The sequence below is a fragment of the Mus musculus genome, chromosome 1 (genome assembly GCF_000001635.26).
Source record: "Mus musculus strain C57BL/6J chromosome 1, GRCm38.p6 C57BL/6J".
Lineage (NCBI taxonomy): Eukaryota > Metazoa > Chordata > Mammalia > Rodentia > Muridae > Mus > Mus musculus.
In genome coordinates, this window is record NC_000067.6 from 86,116,288 (window position 1) to 86,142,056 (window position 25,769).

The 25,769-nt window shown below is 42.0% G+C and overlaps 1 protein-coding gene across 1 annotated transcript in view; it reads left to right on the forward strand.

Annotated features, from left to right (window-relative positions):
* Positions 1 to 23,008, forward strand: part of Psmd1 (proteasome (prosome, macropain) 26S subunit, non-ATPase, 1) — a 74,677-nt gene extending 51,669 nt beyond the window's left edge. The window contains exons 17-25 of the mRNA NM_027357.2: positions 288 to 402; positions 2,223 to 2,339; positions 10,169 to 10,271; positions 11,849 to 12,018; positions 14,350 to 14,442; positions 16,427 to 16,513; positions 17,351 to 17,497; positions 20,676 to 20,829; positions 22,793 to 23,008. Coding sequence (NP_081633.1) covers positions 288 to 402; positions 2,223 to 2,339; positions 10,169 to 10,271; positions 11,849 to 12,018; positions 14,350 to 14,442; positions 16,427 to 16,513; positions 17,351 to 17,497; positions 20,676 to 20,822 — 979 coding nt within the window. The 3' untranslated portion in view covers positions 20,823 to 20,829; positions 22,793 to 23,008. The remainder of the gene's footprint in view (positions 1 to 287; positions 403 to 2,222; positions 2,340 to 10,168; positions 10,272 to 11,848; positions 12,019 to 14,349; positions 14,443 to 16,426; positions 16,514 to 17,350; positions 17,498 to 20,675; positions 20,830 to 22,792) is intronic.
* Positions 23,009 to 25,769: the final 2,761 nt, after the last annotated feature.

Sequence of the window (25,769 nt, forward strand, 5' to 3'; positions counted from 1 at the left end):
AATAGAATTCTGTGGAAGATCACCACTTGTGTCTTCCAGTGGCTTTGACTTTCCTGTGTAGTGCTGTGCTAAAGTGATGACCACCCTGCATCTGTTTCACTAGTGCTTGGGGTTATAGGTCTGTGCTAATGCGTCTCTCGGTGGGAGATTTTTAGTTCTACGACTTACTTGCTAAGTATTATGTTGTTTCCTGTATCGCAGCAATAAAAACTTGTTTAAAATTCCTCCATTTTGGTTTATAACATGTTACTCATAACACTCCCTTCTTTTTCTTTACTTCCTATCAGGACGCCTGAACAGTGTCCAAGTGTGGTTTCTTTGTTGTCAGAGAGTTATAACCCTCACGTGCGCTATGGAGCTGCAATGGCCCTGGGAATCTGCTGTGCTGGTACAGGAAACAAGGTACAGCCCAACCAGTGGAGCCTTCTTTCCTGACACTAGGCTTTTCGCTTGCAGAAAAGTGTGTGAAACAACTGAAAGTGGGGGTGCAGTGTGATCCCTAAGACTGCGGTGCTCAGGGCTTCACAGTACTCCCCCACTTACTTCCCTGAGGACTCCTAAGAACAACCTGATATACACGGCTAACCATTGTGAACTGCTCTGTCATTACATGGTTATTCTTACTGTTTAATTAGTACCATAGACATGAAGATAGCTGTCTAAAAACACCCAAAATCAACTCATTTTTTAAATTATTTTTAGTTATATGTATATGTGTATGCCTGTTTGTGGATGTTTGCCTGTGGAAGCCATAGGTGTCAGATCTCTCAGAAGCTATAGTTACAGATGGTTGTGTACATGCCCTTAACCACTGAGCTCTCTAGCCCCTAAAAATGTTCTAGCAGTGTGTGCGTGTGCGTGTCTGTGTGCGTGTGCATGTGTAATTAGTTCTCTCCCTCCATTAACAGGTTGTGGGAATCAAACTCAGGTCATCAGGCAACAAATACTTTTACCTACTGGGCCCGGATGTAACATAATCCTGCTTCACAGCATACTGTGTACAATCACTGTACCTTGCCTTGAATAGCACATTGGGCACCTTTAATGGACCTTTCTTTTAACTCAACGAATGTATATGTTTTTGTGCTAGAAGAGAACATTGTTCCCCTTCTAGAGTTTTATATTTTACTATACAGAAAGGGATCAAACAACTTTCAAAAGATTATTTTATATTTTGCCTTCGTGTAAGTCTGTATACCACCCACATGCAATGCTTGCAGAAGCCAAAAAGGGGGCATTGAGTTTCTTGGATCTGAAATTACAGATCAATTGTTAACTGTGTGGGGGTGCTGGAATTGAGCCTGCCTGCCTCTGCCTCCAAGCGCTGGGATTAAAGGCATGTGCCACCCCCCACCGGGCAACAACAAAACTGTCTTTTAATTCTGGCTCCAGGAGATCCTACATCTTCCTCTGGCCTTCAAGGGTACCTGAATTCATGTGCACATATCCACCCCCACCTTTACACACACATATATGGTTAGAGAGATCAAGTATATCTAAGAGCTTCATTGTTGTAGGTGGGACGGAATGCATGCATGCCACATGTCAGGGCCAGAACATAGCTTGGAGGAGTCAGTTTTCTCTGTGTGACTTAGCAGCAAGCTCCTTACCTGCTGAGTTATCTCACCAGCTGCGGTTTTGTTTTCTAGTTTACATTAGTTCTGTAAACAAAGGAAGGATAGGGTTGGATATTTTGCTAAGTATTTTTCCTCTTAGGCTTTTAATTTACATTTATGTCAGTTCTCATAAGTTAAATACAAATTGGATCTTTCTCTTTCCATATTACCCTAAACTTAATATGATATCTAGAGGCAGATGTTCTTTGAAGCAAAGCATCTGACAACTTAATACAGTGAAAGATTTTTATTACTCAGGCTAAATAAGTCTGCTTTATTTCTGAGTAATTTGTATAACCCAGGTATCTGTACATAGCTGAAAGAGAGTATTCAAGAACTATAGCTGGGCAGTGGTAGCCCATGCCTTTAATCCCAGCACTCAGTGGTAGGCAGAGGCCAGTCTGGTCTACAGAGAACTACAGAGAAAGTTCCAGGACAGCCAAGGCTACACAGAGAAACTCTGTCTTGGAAAAAAACCAAACAAACAACAAAGTAGATATTGCCCTCGTCTAAAATATACCTTATACCTTTGACAGTGAGTGATCTGAAGGTGCAGCCATCTCAACCTCAGTTAAAGTTTTGTCTTTTTGTTTGTTATGCTTTCAGGAAGCAATTAATTTACTAGAGCCAATGACCAACGACCCTGTGAACTACGTGAGGCAAGGGGCTCTGATAGCTTCAGCTCTCATCATGATCCAACAGACTGAGATCACGTGTCCAAAGGTGAGCAAAGAAGCTCGAGGAGAAAGCTGGGTTTGTGTTTTTCTGTAATAATTTACCTTAGCGCGTAAAAGGAAAAAAGGAAAAAGAAGCACATCTGAGGGCATCAGACTAGGGCTGATGTAATTCTGTCATCTTCCCTGGTGTGTGTTTTATAAATTTAAGGTCATTTTGTTAACTTAAGTATACAATATACTTAAGAAAGTATAACTCAAAAGCCAGGTATAGCATCGCATGTCTTTCAGCACTCAGGAGACAGAGGCGGGCAGATCTCTGAGGGTTCAAGGCCAGCTTGGTCTACAGATCAAGTTCTAGGCAGCCAGAGCTACAAAGAGAAGCCTGTCTTTTTTCTTTTCCTTTTTTCCTTCTTTCTTCCTTCCTTTCTTTCTGTCTGTCTTTCTTTCTTTCTTTCTTTCTTTCTTTCTTTCTTTCTTTCTTTCTTTCTTTTTTTGAGAAATTATAACTTGTAATAATAAGGTAAAATAGTAAAATTAGCTCTCGTTTGTTTTGGTGTTTTGTTTTTGCCTCCCTGTGTGCTTTTACATAGATGCAGCAGGACTGATTTACTACTCTGTTAGAGACTGAAAATTCAAACAGTCTGACTTTCTGCCTTCTGAGACACTGAAATGTTATGTGTACACCCAACCTTGATCTTTTAAGAATTGTATCTACATTCTTACCCTCCTAGGCAGTCCTGGACAGGTGTCAGTGGCTCAGAAAGTCCTGTAAATGACTAATTCCTGTTCGTTTTAGATGTCAGATTCCATACACAGTGACCTGATCATGAGTCCTAAGCAGTCCCTCTGAATCCTCTCTCTGGATCTATATGCTAAGGGAGAAAGATGGGGCCCAGCTTTCCTCAAGGAGTCACGTTCATGCGCCTTCTAGGGACGGCACCTCCTCTGGATTAACTGTATCAGAGTTTGAGGCACTTTTTAAAAACTTCCCTCATGACATTGTCTTCCACTTCATACTAATCTTCACTGTGCAGTGCAAGTGGGCACAGCCAGACATCTTGTTGTGTCGAGGACAAAGTACGTGTGTTTTATGTGTATGCTCTGAGGTTATTATGCTTGATGGGTTCAGCAGATGTGTGAACCACTGTGGGTGTACAAGCGGTGTCCACTGATCTCAGCTTTTCAGAGGGCTCTCAAGTTCCAGCTCTGCCTTGGTGACAGGAGGTTTTAAGGACAACCATCTGAAAAAGACCCATCTCAGTATTAAAATTAATGAGGCTAGGAGGTGTGGTTCATTGGTTTAATCTTCGGGACTGAAAAAAGAAAGAAAAATACTTAGCCTGTGCTCATGCCATTGTACTTAGATTTTTAGAGTGTTTAGCAGCCTTGAATTAGTTATGTTTATATCTGAGAAGCATTTAAAAACAAAATATTACTAGCAGGAAAAAAAAAAAGTTCATGTCAGCAAATGCATAGAGTCCCAGCACCCAAAAGACTAAGGCAGGAGGGTCACACGTTCAAGGCCAGCCTGAACTACTAGTGAGACTTTGTCTTTTAAAGAAAAATAGAAGGAAAGGAAAGGACAAGGCCATTGGCCTCTCTTCTGCCTCAGCAACAGACACAGAGCACCTTTATTTAAACAGAGGAGACTTGGGAAAGAAGAGAGCAGTCGCCCCACTGTGCATTGGTCTGCCTCAGCATTGTCAGACAAACCTCACTTTCTGAGCAGTCACTGTCAGTTTGTCTTATTGCCCAGAGCTTCTCTCTCAAAATCATTTTTCAGGGTTTCTAAAAGTCGTATTATTGCACATACAATCTGTCTCATCCTGTTTTCCCCAAGAATTGCTTAATATACTATGTCTCCTAGAACATAAACATCTTTGCAAACACAGACCACATTTCTTCATGCTTTTAAATATAGCAGCTATCATATGAGTAGCTTTTATTTCTGCTTTTGATGTTGCACTGAGCCTTTGGAAGTTACCCAGCTAAGCAGTGTCATTAAAGAATGAACCTCCTCAAATAACCATATAAATATTTATTCACTTGGACCTCACATATGACTTTCACATTGCTTCTATTGTCAACTAGACAAACGTTTGGCCATCCTCATATCCTGGCTATAGAATTCCAGTGATTAAACCAGGGGTTGGGGTGATAGATAGCTCATCAGGTAGAGCATTTACTGCGTAATAATGGAGGCCTGAGTATGGACCCCAACACCCATGTGAAGGTGACACATGGTCACAAATGCACTTGCAACTCCAGCACTGTGAGGAACAGACACAGGAGGATCTCTAGGGATTACAGCTGCCAGCCTAGATCCAGGTTCAGTGAGAGACCTGTCTGAAGGGAACAAGGCAGAGAGTGATAGTGTGGGACCCTGGCACTCTCCTCAGGCCATACACACAATATATATACCATACACATACAATAAAGTACTTATTAAAATGAAACTGCTATGGTGGTGCCTGCTTTAGATCCCAGGAGTTCAAGACCAGCCTACATCAGTAAGTCTAAGGCTATCCTGGGTTACTTGAGACCCTATATAAACAAAGAAAGAAAGAAAAATTTTTAGAACTGAGCATGGTGGCACACACGCCTTTAATCTTAGCACTTGGGAGGCAGAAGTAGACACTTCTCTTGAGTTTGAGGCCAGCCTGGTCCACAGAACAAGTTCTAGGAAAGCTGGGATTACACAGAGAAACCCTATCTCAAAAAACCAACAAGAAGAAGTAATTTCAGGGTCTTTTAGTAATCATAACCTCAAACTAACAGTGGCAGAATCTTTTTGAAGTGGAATAGCCTAAACTATATAGACTTTGTTTCTTGTTTTTGCTGTTGTTTGTTTATTTACTTTTAAGAAATGTCACATTTAGAAAGAAAGACACGGTACAGCAATTTAAATAATTGGGTTTTTAAAATAATTGCAAGTTATGATCTTGAATGGAGTCTTTAACTGAACAAATACTCTTCTACCTTCAGGTTGTATCATAATAATGACTACTAATTAAGAATATTGAAATAGCACTGGCTAGATGGCTCTGTGGGGGAAGACATCTGCCAGCAGCCTGATCATCAGAGTTCCTACGTGATGGGGAGACATGGGCTCCTACAAGTTGCTCTGTGACTTCCACATGTACATTGTAGCATTCATGCACCCACAAACATACAGATGCATAAGACAAATACTACGTGGTAAAGGTACATTTTAAAAATAAAATAAAAATTTTCAAATTGAAATGCAATTAATATAAGTTGGCTGTGAAATGTAAATGTTTCCATGCCGACTACAAAAGCAGAACTATGTTGATAATGTCAAATTTTAAAGAGAACAAAATGAATCCTCAGAGTTCTACTTTTTCAAGTCAATACTTGAAATTAGTGGAAACAGCTTAAAAGCAAGCGCCAGAGCATTAAGAATTACCCCCTGGAGCTGGAGAGGTGGCTCAGTGGTCAGAGCACTGCTGCTCTTCCAGAGGACCCACATGGCAGCTCACAACCACTCCAGTCCCAGGGAACCTAGCATCCTCTTCAGGCTTCCTTGAGCACCAGGCACACACATGCATGGTTCAGAGATTTATACATAAAAATAATTAAAAGAAGACTTACAGCCCTTCCTCAAAGGAATGCAAAAGAAAATGACCTTGGATATTTTGTAAGATTCATAATGGAAATCAGAATGTTTGTGTAGTATTATGCCCTAACACTTAGCCTACGCATTGTGCCCTGGCTTAAGTAATACCAGTATGTTTTTGCCTTGTTTCTATCAGTTTCTCACTTGTCCACACTCACAAACATAAGCCTCAGATCAGAGACACATTTCTGTATTAGTAACACACAGTTTAGAAAGGCTGAGTGTCACATTTAACCTTTTAATGGGGTCTTGGAGCTGTTTTCTCTCAAAAACAAAACTCTTCTCTTCATGAATCATCTATTTTTGTCTTGTTAAATGAGATCCACTGTAAGAAGTTTATTTGAACATTTATATACTAAATACAGTATATAAACATCAGATGAAAAGTTACACTATAAAAATAAGTTCTTAGGGCTGGAGAGGTGAGGCTTTCCCATTAAAAGTCCTTGCTGCTCTAGTAGAGGATCAAATTTGATTCCTAGCAAGCACATCAGGCAGCTCACCACCCTCTAACTCCAGCATGCCCAGCATACAAAGTAAAAGCTAAAGTACATTCAGAACTAATGATAGCGAAATCTAGTGCTCTTCTTCGCTCATGATCGTCAGAAATGAATCCAAAGACCTGTAATCCTTTCCCTTGACCAAATAGCACCTTCCAGAAGCATAAGATTTGCATTCAGAACATGATAAATATTTTAAATGCATAGCTTTATGCCAGAGAGATGGCTTAGCAGGTGTAGGCAGTTGTCACCAAGCCTGGTGACCTAAATTTGATCCTTCAAACCCTCACTCCCAAAAGACATCTACAGACACACACACACACACACACACACACACACATACACACACACAGAATGTTCTGTTCTTTTCTTTTTTCTTTCTTTCTCTTTTTTTGTTTTGTTTGTTTGTTTGTTTTTGAGACAGGGTTTTTCTGAATAGCCCTGGCTGTCCTGGAACTCACTCTGTAGACCAGGCTGGACTCGAACTCAGAACTCTACCTGCCTCTGCTTCCCAAGTCCTGGGATTAAAGACATGTGCCACCACTATACAGCTATAGTGTTCTTTTCAAAGGCTAGAACTGTTTTTTCTGTTTTTAATGTGAATTTAAGGAAGGTAGAGTTTAGATTCTTCTTTTTTCTTTTTTTTTTTTAAGATTTATTTATTTATTATATGTAAGTACACTGTGGCTGTCTTCAGACACACCAGAAGAGGGCGTCAGATCTTTTTACGAGTGGTTGTGAGCCACCATATGGTTGCTGGGATTTGAACTCATGACCTTCGGAAGAGCAGTCAGTGCTTTTTACCCGTTGAGCCATCTCACCAGCCCTAGGTTCTTATTTCTATAGAAAAAAAAATGTTTATAACCTGAAATTCTAAGCATGAAGTCTTATAAGATATTTAAGATATAAGACACTATCATACCAGCGGTGATTGTGTGTGTACACCTTTAGTCCCAGCACTCTGGAGTCAGAGGTCTATAGAGCAAGTTTCAGGACAGCCAGGGCTACACAGAGAAAAACTGTCTTAAAGCGCAACGTGGGGGTGGGAGGGTGGGTAACAAGTTGCATGAGTCATTTCTACATGGCTTGAACAAAGCAGCTCATGGAAACCATCTGGGTTCATGGTTCTGAGGGATTTTAATTCATTTTAACAAGAAGACATGGCAGAGTGGCTCTTTCTATGACAGCAAGAATATCTTGGGAGAGGGTATGTCTGTTTGCATAGCAGTGGACCAAGAAGTAGACAGTAAGATCAGAACCAGGGGTGTGGCTATTAACCTGTGGGTCAGGACATGCTATATATCAGATATTTACATTACCATTCATAACAGTAGCAAAATTACACTCAGGAAGTACTAACAAGATAATTTTATGTTTGGGGGTCACCACAACATGAAGAACTGTATTAAAGTGTTTCAGCATTAGGAAGGTAGAGAATCATTGCTATAACCTTCAAAGTCTACTTCCTAGTGTCCTTTTTAACCAGCTAGGACCCACGTCCTTAAAGTTCCACAGCCACCCAAAGCATCACCACATGTGACCAGACATGAGCAGGGAAGGCGTTTCAGGTTTAAACCATCACAGTGAGATCACGGCATTATCAGGAAGAGTACCGTGAAAGAAAAATAGGGTGTTTTTTTATCTTGGATATGTGGAATTTGAAGTAATAGCAAGTCATTTGGAAAGAAAAATAGGAGTATATGGGGCAAAGTCAGCTGAACAGAGATGAATAAGAACTAGACATAAAACAAATCAGTAGCCCTTTATAGGTCTGAAAATTTACACGTTTGCTCTTTTTAAGGACCTAGCTGACTAAAATCTGACCTAATAATGAATCACTTACTATGAATATCCATGTGTTTGCTACTTCAGAGTTACTAATTTGGTTATAGAATACTGTTCCATACCCCACCAGAAATACAAAGTGTGTACATCATGTCAGCTTTTAAAAATACATGTGTGGAGCCGGGCGGTGGTGGCGCACGCCTGTAATCCCAGCACTCAGGAGGCAGAGGCAGGCGGATTTCTGAGTTTGAGGCCAGCCTGGTCTACAGAGTGAGTTCCAGGACAGCCAGGGATACACAGAGAAACCCTGTCTCGAAAACCAAAAAAACAAAAACAAAAACAAAACATGTATGGGTGTTTTGCCTATATATGTGTGTGTGCTGCACAGGTGCCTAATACCTGCAGAGGCCAGGAAAGGGTCAAATCTCCCAGAACTGGAGTTTCAGACAGTTGTGAGCTACCCTGAGGGTGCTGGGAATCAAACCCAGGTCCTCTACTCTTCACCCTAAGCCATCCTTCCAGCCCATGTTAGTTTTTTAAATCTGAATTACAAATACATCTGGCATCATATTCCCCCACTGTAGTTTGTTGTTGCCTGGGAATAAAACTGAGAACCATTTTTAAGAAATATTGTTTTATTAGCAGTATATAAATGGCGGAGCTAATAGTTTAGAAGGTAGTAAAATTTTGCCCCTATGTGACATCTGTGCCTACTGAAGTACGCCATGACCCATTTGTGACCATGATTACTTCAGGTTGTCTTTAGAACATGGATGAGGTAAATGCTATAATCCTCAAAGAAAGGGGAAAGAAACTAAAGCTCAGAAAAGCTAGTAGGTGGCCAGATGTGATGATTCGTACCTGTGGTCCCAGCTGCTTCAGAGGCTTCAGCAAAAGGATTGTTTTAGGCTCAGGACTTTGAGACCTGGGCCACCTTACAAGAAGGCCCATCTAAAAAGAAAAGGGCCATAGGACGAACGGACAGACAGACAGACCGACAGACTAGTAATTTACCCAAATACCTTCTAAGAACAGAGATAGTCATATGCCTGGGCTGTCTGGTTCTGTTATTCTGCCACAGAATCACACTGTCTCCTTCAGACCAATACAGAGAAGAGATTCTGAAAGAATGTGTGCTAATCTCATTATGTCAGGAAACTCAAATCTGGTGTTTTCTGCTTTTGGCAGATTTGGGAAGCTCCATGATCATGTGCTTCTTGACCAAGCAGACTTCTTCCTGAGTGCCTACCATTTGAAAGCACTGTCGGGAAAACAAGGAAGTGTAAGCCATGGAAGAAGCATAAGATAGGGCCAACTCCACCCAACAGTTAAAGAAACCACTTTATTCATTACAAATATTCCAGAAGCATTTTTATGTGAAAATTGTATATATCTTAATTTCAGGAAAACTCCAAACAAAATTACTGGTAATCTCACCCTAAATCAAATCATCATTGATTCTGGGCAAGTCTTCAGAAACTGATGTGCATTTAGAATGCACGTCTTTATTGTTTGTGAATACACTCACACAGGCTGGGTGAAGGGTAGTTTACTTAAGGTAGAACTGAAGGGCCATGCCTGTTAGGAAATCTGCTCAGTTGACAGTAAGCAGAATAGCTGTAATTCAAAGTGCTGCAAAAGCCATAGTGTTTGCTGAGACTGGTTGGGCCTGCTGACTGGCTGGTGCAGAATGAAATCATATCCACCATTCCCATGAGTCTGAATCACCCACTGTGGAGTGAGGACTGAGGACAGCTAGTGCTCCCACACCAGGAAGTCAGAACACTGATTTCAAGCACAGAACTGTTCTGCCTTCACATCTGGTCTGTCGCCTTCTTCTAAATGCTGTGAAATTGAGAACGGGGGCTCAACACCATTAGTGCAGTTCATTGGGTGTTCTTTAATGGCATGACAAATGCACAGAGACTATAATTATTCTTCTTGCTTCTTCAGGTGAATCAGTTCCGGCAGCTGTATTCCAAAGTCATCAATGACAAACATGATGATGTCATGGCCAAATTTGGCGCTATTCTGGCCCAAGGCATACTGGATGCAGGTGAATGTTCTTAGGCCTTCCAGATGCATTATGTAAATCTAATGAAAAGCTAATCCAGTACTCTGTGTGACATAATGGAAATTGAGTCTGCAGCAAATTGTTCCAGAGTAAAATTTGAGGAGAGTGCGGTTTACAGAGAGAGTTTTCCATTATTCAAGCACAGATGTATATATTCGAATGCTACTCCTTCCCTGCCCTCAGACACACCCTGTCCCCTCTTGTCTCCCTGCTGAAGACTGAGCAGGACACCACCTGTGCAGTGTAATAGTCATTATACTGCTGAGTAACTACACTGCCCCTGGGGTTTTGTTGTCCTGTGTTTGTTTTTTGACACAGTGTTTCTTCTTGTAGCCCTAGCTGTCCTGGAACTAGCTCTGTAGACCCCGCTGGCCTAGGACTCACAGAGATCTTCCTGCCTCCGCTTCCTGAGTGCTGAGATTAATGGTGTGGACCACCACTGCCCGGCAGCATCACCCATTTATAAACATGTTCTATAAGTTTTCCCGGTTGGCCTTAACTTACTGTCCCATTGTCTCAACCTTTACAAGGAGCTGAGACAAGTGTACACCACCATGCTCAGCAGATCCTAATCTCTTTATATAACAGTCCTATAAGCTCAAGTGCTTTTCTCTCTTTGTTCCTCGTAATGTCTGCCTGATAGCGTTGTAAGGATTAGATATATTGGAGATGAATTAGAGTAGTTCTATTTACTTAGTAATAATAGGCTCATTGACTTTCAGCTGGTTTTTTTTTTTTTAAGTGGGGGTTCACTATATAGTTCAGGCTAGCCTCGAATTCACACCAATTCTCCTCTCTCCGCCTCCAAGCACTGGGACCCTAGGTAATCCCATACCATTTGTTTGCCTAAAATCCCACTCTTTCGTTGTTAACTTGGATCTTCACTCAAATTTGGTGGCTTTCAAGCTGGATTTCTCTCTACTTCCCAGAGGGATGGATAGTCTAGAGACTGTGGCAAGAAGCTGAACAAGCTGGGTTTTAAGCCATTCACCCTCTCACAGTACAAACTTTTAATCAGAATCAGCTGGTTTCACTGTTTGTCATGTTCTTCCTTGGAAAGCGTTGGAGTAAAAATTAAATTGTTTGAGTTTTCCTTTTGTGAGGCTGAAGAGATGCCTCAGTGGTTAAGAGCACTTTCTGCTCTTGCAAAAGACCCAGGTACAGCTCCCCCTACCCACATCAAGTGGGTCAAAACCACATGTAGTTTGCGTTTCAAGGATTCAACATCCTCTTCTCCCTTTGTGGGCATCAGGCGCCCACACGGTACATAAACATACATTTGGCCAAACTTTCACACACATAAAAATAAATCCCTGGGCACCTCGGTAATGTCTTTAACCCCAGCACTCTGGAGACAGAGGCAGTCAGATCTCTGAGGGTTCAAGGTCAGCCTGGTCTACAAAGTGAATTACAGGACAGCCAGAGCTGATTAGCAAGACCCTAATAAAAAAAAAAATTAAATAAATAAACCACCAGCTACTTCCCTAGTGCAGTAGTACCTAGAAATGTTTATTGACATCTTAACGGGTGGCTCTGCTCATGGTTGTCTCTTTCTGCAGGTGGTCATAATGTCACAATCTCCTTACAGTCCAGGACTGGGCACACTCATATGCCGTCTGTGGTTGGCGTCCTTGTCTTCACCCAGTTCTGGTTCTGGTTTCCCCTTTCACACTTCCTGTCATTGGCTTATACTCCTACCTGTGTCATTGGCCTTAACAAGGATTTAAAGGTATGTCTGTGAGTCCTGAGCGTTGTGGGATATTCTTATCATAAATGACCATATTTCCCCTTCAACTTCAGTTAGTCCTTAGCCCTTACAGAATAGAGTATGTCTGTGGACATTTTATAAATAGACTTTCTTACTAGCTGTGTAATACTGGACACATCTTTTGAGAGGGAATGATGGGATAAGGGTTTTTAATACAGAAATATGAGGCCGGGCAGTGGTGGCACACGCCTTTAATCCCAGCACAACAGATTTTAAAAGCCATTCTATGTATTTGGAGAGGTTGGTTTGGTTTTCATTTTGCAACTGGGTCTTACTATATAGCCCTAACTAGCCTAGAATTCACTATTGTAGACCAGGCTGGCCTTGAACTCAACAGAGACCTGCCTGCCTTTGCCTCCAGAATACTTGGATTAAAGGCATGTGCTACCATGCCAGACTAGTGTTTTTGGTTTGGGGGCAGATAGTCATTCTGTATACTTAGTGATCTCTGAACTCAGGATCTGTCTACCTTAACATCCAGAGTGATGGAATTCCAGACTTGTGCCACCAAGCTAGGCCACTTTAATCCAAGGGCTGTAAGAGCTGGCGAAAGCTTTTAAGGAGGTAATGACAGTTTTTCCTAACAAGGATCATCCTGATGACAGCAGATATGTGGACAAGAGAGAATGAGGACACAGACTAACTAATTAGTGAGGGCTAAAGTGTGAGACGGTACACACCTCAGTCATGTACTGCAGGGTTCTCTACAGCCACCACACCAGCAGGGTTATGATCCGGGGGGGGGGGGGGCGGGTACAATTCGGTTCAACACACTTCAGTGGCCAGTACTGGTTCAAACAGGGAGTGTCTGACCCAAGTTGTTTGTGTTAGGCATATTTAAGCATAGCATAGTTTGGTGAAAATTTTCCTGGTGATAATTAACTCAATTCCATGTGTACAACAAAGCTTAAGACCTTAACTGCATTATAAACTCTTTGTGAAGTACATGTTTTCCATAAATAAATGTTCTATAGATTGACTGAGAAAAACAAGTTCATGCATTCTGGGAGAGGAATGCAGCCACACAGCTAGCACAGAAAACAGACTATACACCTCTTTCTCCCTTTGAAGAAACAACTCTGTGTATTTAGCATTCCTGTTTCCCCTAGTGTTTACCTGTGAGCATGGGGACCTCCATGCCTACTTAACAGAGAATTGTTAGCATAAGGAACAGTACCACAGGAAGTACTTTACTAGTGACAGGTACCAAGACCACCAGTGAGGGGTCAGGGAGTCTGACAGAACAAACCGATCACAGAGGTTAGAAGTTTCGGCTGCTCTGCTCCGTCCCCTGACATCCCAGCCTTTAATCATACTTCTAACAGGGTTGTAGTTAGGGTGTCCTCAGTCCTGTGACCTGATGAGTCATCTTGTTCTCCTTTAAGGTTGAAGGCTTTTCAACCTTTAGATACCTCTTACATTTGGTCATCACTGTTGTTAAGACGTTTTGTTAAGTTTTCAGAATGGAAAAATTTTAAGCTCAAATTTGTATTGAGTAATCTGTTACATTAATATTTTTATTATAGCTATACAGCTTGTTACTTTTAATTAAGTATTTCAGTATTAAAACTGCTCAGTTGCAAATATTTAGCATCTTTATTTCTCAAAACAATATTTTGTTTTCCTAATCCCTAATATTTAGCATTATCATTAAACCTCCTATGAAATCTTTAGAGGCTTACAGTCCGCCAAACAATTTTATAATGTTTCGTTCTTCACAGTGAAGGTGAGATAGAGAAGATAAGTTCCTATCTTAGCAAATATTATGCTTATTACCATTTTTTACCAGTGCAAATGAGGTAAGTAAAGAAAGATTCAGGCTAGACCGTAGGTTTGTTCTAAGTAGTACGAAGGTAGTCTTGCATTAGGCCCGTGCTAGAAAGCATGATTGTGTGGTATGGAAAGTGTATAGAGACTAGTAAGTTGTTGGTGTGGTACAAGGAACGGTCATGGGGGTTCAGAAAGGATATATAACTCTTTACACAGGGCTAACAGTTGTCCCCGTGCTCACAGCATGAGTAGGACTTAACCCACTGACTCAGTGGTCTGTGAGGAAACAAAGAGAAAATGGTGCCTGTTCAGTGCAGAGCTTTAGAGTCTGTAGGGAACTGAATACCAGAATTCACCACACGGCCTTCCGTAGAGTGCTAACATGGAACAGTTCTATTGTTGAACATTTAGCTTGCATGGAAACTTTCCATCTCTCTTTGTGCCTGTATGCTTGTTATAAACAGAATACATAAATTGTGATATTATTTCCATGGGAAGAACAAGAGTGTTTTATTTCTTCAGATGCCGAAAGTTCAATATAAATCAAATTGTAAACCATCCACATTCGCATATCCTGCCCCTCTGGAAGTACCAAAAGAAAAAGAAAAGGAAAAGGTATGTTCTTTGGGTCTTTAACATTTGTTCTTGGAGAAGCTACTGACCGTCTAGGTGATAACAGTTTTCAAATGTGGTTGGTTGGTTGGAGTAGGGGCTCATTGTAAAGTCCTGCCTAACTTAGTACTAGGTAGTATATCAGACTGACCTCAAACTCACAGGGTCCACCTAACTCTGCCTCCTGGTACAAAGATTAATTATGTAAACGTTGGGGTATTCGTGTGAGTGTGGGCTGTAGGGGCTAGAGACATTCTTGGAGCTGGAGGTAGAAGCAGTTGTGAGCTGCCTGGCATGGGTCCTGGGAACCAGACTCAGGTTCTGTGGAAGAATAATATATACTCTTAACCATTGAGTTATCTGTTCAGTCCTGTGATGCCTTATTGATCTATGTATCTGTGTCTATGTCTGTCTGTCTGTCTGTCTGTGTATGCATGTTCCAGAAGAAGGCATCTGTTTAAAACAGCACTGTTGGTGACAGCTAACACTAGACTTTGATAGAAAGTAAAGGGCCTCTTTTCCTGTCTTGGTATCCCAGCCCTCTGGCCCACGATCTTGTGCCGGTGTGAATCCTGAAAGTTTGCCCTGCTCTGTCAGAACCTTACTTTACAACTGCTGCTGGTTTCTCCATGCCGGTCTCAATGTATAACTTCTCCCCAAATAACATAGAAAGCCATATCTGTATACTATTTATTTTATCTGCTGTACATTTAAGGACATTTTTATTTACTACACTGCCAGTGAGGCTATAATAAAAATGTTTATGTACACCGGGCGTGGTGGCGCACGCCTTTAATCCCAGCACTTGGGAGGCAGAGGCAGGCGGATTTCTGAGTTTGAGGCCAGCCTGGTCTACAAAGTGAGTTCCAGGACAGCCAGGGCTACACAGAGAAACCCTGTCTGGAAAAACCAAAAAAAAAAAAAAAAAGAAAGAAAGAAAACTGTTTATGTACACACCTGTGTTCTTTTACAGGTGTGTCTGTCACTTAGAATAGGAGGTGTGGAATTGTGTGCAAGTCGTGTTATTTATTTTCAGATATATTTCCTAGTTTACCTTTTTAAAATGGATAAAACTAACTTCACCAACAGTTTTTTACCACATTCACTACTGCATAATAAAGAGTAATGAATGCATTTACATAGCTGTACTGGCTATGGTGTTCTACTCAATAAAAACAACAACCCTTTCACGATGTTTATTTGAAGAAAATTGTTCTTTATTTTAGGATGTTTCATCTTAACTATTTGTTGATTGTGTTAAAAGTTTTGTGTAGGGCTGGTGAGATGGCTCATTGGGTAAGAGCACCCGACTGCTCTTCCAAAGGTCCAGAGTTCAAATCCCAGCAACCACATGGTGGCTCACAACCATCCGTAACGAGATATGACGCCCTCTTCTGGTGTGTCTGAAGACAGCTACAGTGTACTTACATATAATAAATAAATCTAAAAAAAAAAAAAGTTTTGTGTATAAGTAGAGTTAATTTTACAACTAAATAAATTCAGGGTAGCAGCTGATGAATATCTTTCACAGCATCTTTATTTTACCACATTTTCAGCATCTTGTTTTACCTTTAATGTCAAGTGAGATCCACCTAGCTAATGTCACTCACTGTGTATTACCATTACAAGACATCCATCCAGCTGTGAGAACATCTCTACGACTCAGAATTTTCCAGTGCTTTTCCCATAAAGCCAAAAAGAGCATAGCACTCAAGTCTGTGTCTCAGGAGTAGGTGATAGCAAATTCACATCCAGGGCAGATCTAAAAGATTGGTTGTTTTGGAGACAGCCTCAGTAGCTAAGCATGACGGTGGCAGCTAGTGAGGTGCCTTAACGTGCTGTTTGTTTTCCCTCTACTTCTCAGGGGATTTGTTGTATAGTTACTGACAGGAGTCAGGGACATGTTGTGGGACTGTTCTCTTGAGCTCCTCTCTTAGTATGTAGGTAAGAGATTATAACAGTCTGACACCATTTTGACTGTCTCCAGGTTTCCACCGCTGTGTTGTCTATTACTGCCAAAGCTAAAAAAAAAGAAAAAGAAAAAGAAAAAAAGGAGGAGGAGAAGATGGAAGTGGTAGGTATACCTCTGGTCATGTGGGTTAATGCCTGTTGTCGTCCTGATTCCTTAAACACTGTTGTACTTTGCTCTCAGCCTTTTCAATGAGTTATTCTGTTTCCAGCATATAGAATCATACCATTATATTTGAAAGAGACTCTAGAAAACCATGTCTGTATTAGTTTTTCTTGTTGCTCTGACAGAATACCTATTGGAAGCAGCTTTAGAGAAAAGGGAATTTGGGCTCATAGTTTTAAAGGATTCAGTCCATCATAGCAAGAAAGTTATGGTGTCTGGAGCTGCGTCTTTGACAGTGGGAGCTTGCAGAGTGGCTTGCTCCTACCTTGATCAGGAAGCAGAGAAACTGGCCACACAGCTACTTTCCATCCCTCAGGCCATCCCTTCAACCAGTTAGGCCCTATCCAGAAGGTTCCCAGATGGTCACATACATGAGCTTACAGAGGGTATTTCACATTCAGACCATAACAATGTCCATTTGTGAGAAGGTAGGGTACAGAACAGGAATGAGTTCATAGAGAAAGTTACAGCTAAAGTAGGCTTTGAAAACAGGTCTGAGTAGACAGTGACTTGATGAAGAAAGGCTTCGGGAAGATGAATGATGGTCCAGCCATTTAAACAGACTCTTCTGATCTCTGCTGGTAGAAAACCCTTTCGTCCTTTAAACTGATTCGTACTGTTCTCATCCCTAAGTAGAGTTGGTCTCAATTTAGTTGTACTTTTACTGTATCTGCCACTACCCTTTGCACCTGACAGTGTTCTAGAAACTTAGCAGACAGACACCAAGTAATGTGGGACAGGAGTGATCCCTCATTGATTGCATTTCTCCTATCCTAGGATGAAGCAGAGAAGAAGGAAGAGAAAGAGAAGAAAAAAGAACCTGAACCAAACTTCCAGCTGTTGGATAATCCAGCACGAGTTATGCCTGCCCAGCTGAAGGTCTTAAGTATGACAGAGACCTGCAGATACCAGCCTTTTAAACCAGTAAGTTATCCATCTTAGCTGTATTTGCCGTTGGGGTATTAATCTGTGAGACTAGGTAAGACTGGCAGAAGATGATAAATCCCCAAAGTATGTTAGAGCAAAGTCACTAGTGCTTTAAATAAAAAAGCGCTGCTAGCAAAAACAAGAGTGATCGCCATCTCCTTGGCTTCATAAAGATCGTTGGAGAGCTTCTCTTTTCTCTTAATTCTTTTTTGGTTTTGGTTGGTTGGTTTGTTTGTTTGTTTGCCTTTTTTAATTTTTTTTCAAGACAGGGTTTCTCTGTGTAGCCCTGGCTGTCCTGGAACTCACTCTGTAGACCAGGCTGGCCTCGAACTCAGAAATCCACCTGCCTCTGCCTCCCAAGTGCTGGGATTAAAGGCGTGTGCCACCACGCCTGGCCCGCAAGTTTATTTTTCAATCAACTAAATGATGAATTAAAAGCAACTCTTGTTTCACTTGTGAGCCATGGCGTTCCTAAGTAGATTATCACTTTCAGAAGCAAAGGCAAGAAATGGACATTGCTGTGTGTGAGGGTCTCAAGCTGAGGGTGGGCATACCTAGGTTTATATCTCAGCTCTTTTGTTTAGTAGTGTGACTAAGTAATTCCCTTGCGTTCCATTTGTGTAACCTATAAACTGAATACAGGAAGTCCCTCTGCTCTAGAGATACTGTGATGGAGGACGTTTCCAAGTCAGTTCTGCTTGGTTTCATGTTGTAGGTGCAGGAGTTCTTCAGGTTGATTACAAGTTTAGCAGAGGTGACTGCACACCTCTTACTTAATACATTGTGAATTATTAAGTTTTATACATTAAGGAGTGCATTTTATATTATGTGAATTCTTTCTCTTAATGAACGACCACTCCTTTGTATGTACATTGAAGAAAGAAATTGCCCATTCACCCACCTGTACTCTTGATGGCCATGTTCCTCAGGAAGAAGCACTGAAGCATGGTGCCCTATTGCTCTAATCCCAGCACTTGGCATACTGAGGCAGGTGGATTTCTGTGAGTTGAGTCTAAACTACAGGCCAACCAAGGATGCATGCCTTGTCACAGTGATCCCCTGAAGAAAAGAAGCACTAGGATAATGTCCTTACTCTGCTATAGCAAGAAGTCACCATCTTAGATGTTTAATAGCCTTTAGACAGCAGATGTCTTCTCCTTGGCAGATGAATTTTTTCACAGCATGGGAAGCATTAATCAACCTCGAATGTGGCATAGCTACAAACAGCCCTGTGGATTTGTGGACTGTGTTGCATATGGGAATGAGATCATTTCATTTCTGATAAGCATATAGTAAAAGTTGGAGCGCATGCTACAGGTTTCCAGGAACTTGGAATTTGTCTTCTGAATGTGGACATTTTATTCTGCGTGGAAGCTCCTCTTCGTTGCTTCACTAGAAGGTCCACATAAGCATTCAGGCTATGGAGGACAGGGACAGTGGCTGTATTCTCTGTTGTTCTTGGGCTGTTGGTAGTCATGGCAGAGACATTCCATAGAGAATGCATTCTTTTCAAGAAACCTTTACGGGAGAGCGTTGTAGACTCTTTGGTGTAAATGCATGTGTTAGAAGGGGAGCTGGTCTAGAAATGCTTGACGACACAGCCGTTTTCTAGCACGCCAGGGCCGAATCTTGATGAGTAAAATCAGATCAGGTTCAGCTGCAGAGATGCTTAACCCATTGAGTCATGTCACTAATGGTCTGTGCTTCTTTCCATCCCACTAATATGCTTTGTAGTAGTATGCTTTTTCCAGATGTGCCTGGCTGATTTAATTACAGAGAGCAACTCTCCATTTCCATTGACACAGGCATGCAAATAGAATAAGATTAGCATGCCAGAGATAGCTGAATAGTTTGGTGTTTGAATTTATCATCGGCTAATAAGCTAAGAAAAATCTTAATAGAATTGCTGCTACAGTCTACTTTCCTTTGGTTCTCCATCTGGTTTTTCATTCCTTACATTATAGTGCTTTCTAGATTATAGTGAGAACACTCAGATGTCTGTTGTATTTATTATTTTCTCTGACATTCTGGAATTGCTAGAGAGAAAAAAATGACCTTTAATTTATAGATTTTCTTGAATGTCACAGATACAGAATAGGGTACTGCAAAAACTAATGCAGGGATGGAAAGTTGGTTCAGCCATTAAAGGCTAGGAGCACAACAAAAACTATAATATACACTCATCAAAGGTCTAGGGGTATTTGTTGCTCTTACAGAGGACTCAGGTCCTGTTCCCCAAACCCACATAGCAGCTCCCAACTGTCTGTAACTCTAGTTCCAGAGGATCCAGTGCCCTCTTCTAGTCTCCCCAGGCATTACACACACACACACACACACACACACACACACAGTACACAGGCATAGACAAAATACCTATATACATAAAATAAATAAAAATAAAAATCTTTTAGGGGGTGGGACATATCTCCAGGTTAGAAGTAGCTTTTCCACATTTTAAACAAGCTCTGGGGTGGTAATGAAGTTGCTGATTCAAGATCACTGTCTTGGATACTATAGGGAGGTAGTAGAATGTGTCTTAGTTAGGGTTTTACTGCTGTGAACAGACTATGACCAAGGCAAGTCTTATAAAAAACAACATTTAATTGGGGCTGGCTTACAGGTTCAGAGGTTCAGTCCATTATCATTAAAATGGGAGCATGGCAGTATCCAGGCAGGCATGGCACAGTCAGAGCTGAGAGTTCTACATCTTCATCCAAAGGCTGCTAGTAGAAGACTGACTTCCAGGCAACTGGGGTGAGAGTCTTAATCCCACACCCACAGTGACACACCTATTCCAACCAGGCCACACCTCCAGATGGTGCCACGCCCTGGTCAAGAATATACAAGCTATGACAGGTAGTATAGGGAGGCAGTAGAATGCTGTGCTGGGACAGTAAGCATCCTACCCACAGTCAGAGTTTCTTTGGCTGGCACACGCGTCTTCAGTTGCGATGCAGCAGCCACACAGAGCAGCTCGCATGGCCCACCATGCACTGGTTACGCTGGCAGTTGCTCACTAGAGAGGAGTTATTTTCTGCTAATGTAGTTAATTCTCCCTCAGCCTTTTCCTTGCACACCAAGTGTTGAGGGCTCACTTAACGAGCACCTGCTCTAGAGAGCAGAGCAGAGCACCGTGAAATGTGACGGGAGCTAATTCTGTTTCCTCTCTGTGCAGCTCTCCATCGGGGGCATCATAATTCTGAAAGACACCAGCGAAGACGTTGAAGAACTCGTGGAACCCGTGGCAGCACACGGCCCAAAGATTGAAGAGGAAGAGCAAGAGCCAGAGCCCCCAGAGCCGTTCGAGTATATCGATGACTAAGGCCAGGGTAAGTGCTCGCTCACAGTCGCTTCTGCAGGAAGCCTCTCTGTCAGTACTTACAGTGTGTATGGAAGCCGCAGTGTGCCTCACCTCTCCTGCTTGTCTTTGCTCCAGTCTACCCAAACAGCACTAAATCCTCACTTTGCTCACATGCACTTCTTTTCTGAGCGACTGGTCTGCAGTCCGTTTTATAAGTTTATAAGAGGGAACATTCTGGTGATTTTTCACAAGAAAGTCATATTTTTTTAAGATTTATTTATGTTTATGTGCATTGGTGTCCTGCTTATATGTCTGTCTGAAGGTGCCAGGTCCTCTGAAACTGGAGTTACAGACAGTTGTGGGCTTGCTGCCATTTGGGTGCTGGGAATTAAACTCAGGTCCTCTGGAAAAGCAGCCAGTGCTCTTAACCACTGAGCCATCTCTCCAGCTCCAAGAGAGTCTTCTTTAAAATAGCTAAACAAGTGCATGATATGAAGCTCAAGAGAATTAATAAAACTGTTACTGGGGGAGGGGGAGGGGGAAATAGCTAAGGAAAGCCAGGCATGGTGGTATATACTTATAACCCAGATAACCCAGCAACTGAGATACAGAAATTCAGGAGTTTCAAGGCCAGCCTTGGCTACATAACAAGTTCAAGATCAAGGTCACCTTTTGTTTTCCTCTTTTTGTTGTTGTTTATTTGTTTGTTTTTTTAAGACTGGATTTCTCTGTGTAGCCCTGACTGACCTCAAACTCTCAGAGATCCATCTGTCTCTGCCTCCCTCCCGAGTGCTGGGATTAAAGGCCTCTGTAGATACAGGCTTCCCCCTGACTCCCTTCTCTCCTCATCCTCTTGGCAGTAATTCTAAAAATAAAATAAATTATAAAATAAAAATAAATTATTTTAAACAAGAAAAAAAGGTGGGATCCTTAGTTTCTAAAACTTAATCTTATTGTGTGAAACTGTCAATCTTTCAATTCCCTAAATTTCTTTTAAATCACATATTCGAAAAAATATATGAAAGATACATAGTGATTTCACTAACTTAGCAAGCATTCTCAGAAAAATATGAATTTGTTTTACTCTTTAAAGAATGTAGGAGGCCAGAGAGATGCTCAGGCAAAGATGCTTGCCACCAAGCCTGACAGCCTGAGTTTGATCCCTGAAAAGCATAAAGTGAGCGGAGAACACTGACTTCTGCATGTAATTCTCTGACCCCCAGAGCGTGTTGTAGCACACAGACACCACAGAGCATAGGCCCTCAAAGAATCAATAACTTTTGTAAAAAAAAAAGAACATAGGAATTATATCCTTTACCCCAGTTGTATTAAAAACGCATTTAGGGCTGGTGATGTAGCAGTGTAGGGTATTTATTGGCCCTGCACAAGTTCCTGAGTTCAGTCCCAGCCATACACACACACACACACACACACACACACACACACACACACACACACACACACACACACACACACAGAGAAAACATGCAAGTTGCAAATCTAGCATACATTGATTAACAGTTAAAGACCAGCCCTGCCATTGATTACATCATGTAATCCTTCCTCGGAGAGTGGATCTGGAGAGTGGAAGGTGTGTCTGAGTGCTCTGCCTTGTACAGCCGTGATCTCTCAGCCTCAGCTTTGCCTGCAGCAGGCTTGTGCTGTGATCTCTCATCTGTACATTATTTCTGACTCACGGTAGCTCTTCCGGCCTCGCCTACTGCCTCACTGCGACCAACCTGGTCGTGGAGTTCAAGAAAGAGTGACTGCAATGTGCACAGCTAAAGCTGGATTCTTGGAAGTTTTTTAAAGGATGAGATTGAAATACTTGATTTGTTAGGAAATCAGAGATTAACAATAGTAACAAATTGGCATAACAGGCCTGCAGATGCCAAGCAGGAACTGGGTTTAGATTTTGTGTAGTAATTTAAATTTAAAAAAAAGTTTGTGAGTAAAGGACAATGCCAGCTTCTGCCACTTCGCTTTCCCAGGATCCCGCCTGCCCAGCTGAAGAAGACTGTCCTGGCGCACACTGAAATGTCGTGAGGGAACCCATGCTGAGACCTGCTCAATCCACACACCATTGCCTACGCTGACATAAAGAACCTGTGTCCCAAGTCTTTGGTTAAGAAGATATACGACTGTTCAGTGTTCTCTTTCACAAAATTTGGTTTTCAAATAAATATATTAAAATCTCCACATTGACCAGACTTTAGTTGATTTGTTTTTCTTGTTTTTTGGTTCAGTTTTTTATGGATATGACACTACCACCATACGCTAATAGGCCTAACATCACCTTCCTATAACCCCAGCACGTAGGGCTCTGAAGCAGGAGAGCTTTGCTATAGAGGAACTCTTTGTGGCAGTACTGGAGGTTGAATCCAGGGTTTTCTGCATGCTGGGCAAGTGCTATACCACTGAGCTATGAGCTACTCCCCAGCCCAAAAGACATGCTCGAATCTGGAGGGAAGTGAATAAATAAACAATTCTAGAGAGATCAGCCCTAATGCACTCATCTTGTCCAGTCTAAAGATTACTGATTCCCTAGGACGGTTCCACACAGCTAATTTCATTGTATACCCTCCTTTGTAAACTCCTGTTTCCTCAATATCAGATGATTCTATAAAAGAAATGATCTAATTTCCTAGCCTCTCATTAGCTATGCTCTTCCTGGTTAAGCTCTTAATGTTGCTTGCATTTCAGACAGTTATACATTTCCCTTTATATCTGAAATGATCAAAAACCAGAAGTGTAGCCGGACAGTGGTGGCACATGCCTTTAATCCCAGCACTTGGGAGGCAGAGGCAGATAAATTTCTGAGTTCGAGGCCAGCCTGGTCTATAGAGTGAGTTCCAGGACAGCCAGGGCTACACAGAGAAACCCTGTCTAAAAAACCAAAAACAGCCGGGCATGGTGGCGCATGCCTTTAATCCCAGCACTTGGGAGGCAGAGGCAGGTGGATTTCTGAGTTCGAGGCCAGCCTGGTCTACAAAGTGAGTTCCAGGACAGCCAGGGCGACACAGAAAAACCCTGCCTCGAAAAACCAAAACAAAAAAAAACAAAAAACAAAAACAAAAAAACCAGAAGTGTTTTGGATGCCATCATCCAAAACAGTAGTCTGGGAAGAGGTAGTAGTATTTTCACCAGCCTGACAAAACAGCCAACTTAAGGAAGAAAGGATTCTCGTTAGGCAGTGCCCTTGAGTATTGAACAGATGGTAGCTTTAATGTGCAGGTTACAGTGTAAAATGGTCATTTGGATCAAGAGACTTTCTTGCTGGGTTTTGTATTTTTCCCATAGATTTCGTGGGGAGTGTATAGTGCTGAGAGCTGACAGAAGACTAAAGTCACATGTGAACAGGGTAGGAGTTAGAAGTAGGGGGCTCCGTACAAGAAATGGAAGAGGGAAGGCAGAAGTTCTGCCAAGATGTTATTGGGTCACATCTTTCCAGGGTGAAGGGCCTGTTGGGCTATATAACCAGAGGTGGAAGTAGATGGTTTGGTTTCAGAAATAACTGAATATAACCCAGTCCCTCTACAAATCTGTAGATAAAGGATTCCTGCCTTTTAAACTCCTCTTCAGTAGCCAGGCCCTTTCATCCCAGTGGGAGGCCGAGGCTGGAAACTAGAAACTTCAAGACTACCTTCCACTACATTGCAAGACCCGGTCTGGAAAGCAGAAATCCTCCCTGTCACTCCTGTGGGACACTCCAGTTTTTCCCCTGGCTCGAATCCCCTTCATTTCATAGGTTAGACAAGTGTTGGTCTTAATTTGGACAACTTGTGCAGGGACTTGTTGGCCCTTGGCAGGCAGCTCTGACCACTGTAACTGCTAGCCCTCAGTGTTGGTCTTTGATCTTCTTAGTCTGCTTTATCTAAGCAACAGTCCTATCCCACACTATCTTTATGCTGATGAAAGGTTGGCACGCACCTCCAGCTTCTGGACCAGGCATCCTCGTGTGGGCTGTCTCATGAGCATAGACAGCATATCTGAGCACACTTTCTACTCAGCCTTCTCCACCGCTTTGAGCTGATGTCCACCCTTCCACCTTGCTGCTCACACCAAAGGCCCAGCTTTCACCCTTGACTCAGCTCTGAGCCTCCACAGTGACTACCACTCCACTCTCCTTCACCACTGCTCACGACCCCAAGTGAGTCTGCCTCCAGACTCAGCACACTAATCCTTTCTCCAAATCCAGCTTTGTAAATCATGTGGGTCTCCTGCTTAAAAGCTTGCTGAATAATCTCTGAGTCGCCTGTTATATGAGCATCTGTCTAAGGCCCTCTGCTGCTCATCTCTGCAGCCTCTCATTTGCTCTAGTGCCTTCCCAGTTTCTGTCACTTGACCTTTCCCTATACCATTGCTTCTACCTTAATGCACAACTCTTTGGACTTCATTATTTTTAAAGACTTTTGAGGCAGACCCATGGAGGCTAGAAGCATCCAATTCCCCAGGAACTACAGTTGCAGGCACCTGTGAGCTGCCAGACTTGTGTCCTCTGCAAGAGCAATATGTACTCTTTTTTTTTTATTTTTATTTTTTTAAATATTTATTTCATGTATGAGTACACTGTAGCTGTTTTTTTGTTTGTTTTTTTTTTTTTGTTTTTTTTTTTTCCAGACACATCAGAAGAGGGCATCCTATTACAGATGGTTGTGAGCCACCATGTGGATGCTGGGAATTGAACTCAGGACCTCTGGAAGAGCAGTCAGTGCTCTTACCCACTGAGCCATCTCACCAGCCCTTTTTATTTTTTTTTAATATTTATTTCATGTATGAGTACACTGTAGCTGTTTTTTTTTTTTCCAGACACACCAGAAGAGGGCATCCCATTACAGATGGTTGTGAGCCACCATGTGGTTGCTGGGAATTGAACTCAGGACCTCTGGAAGAGCAGTCAGTGCTCTTACCCACTGAGCCATCTCACCAGCCCTTTTTATTTTTTTTTTAATATTTATTTCATGTATG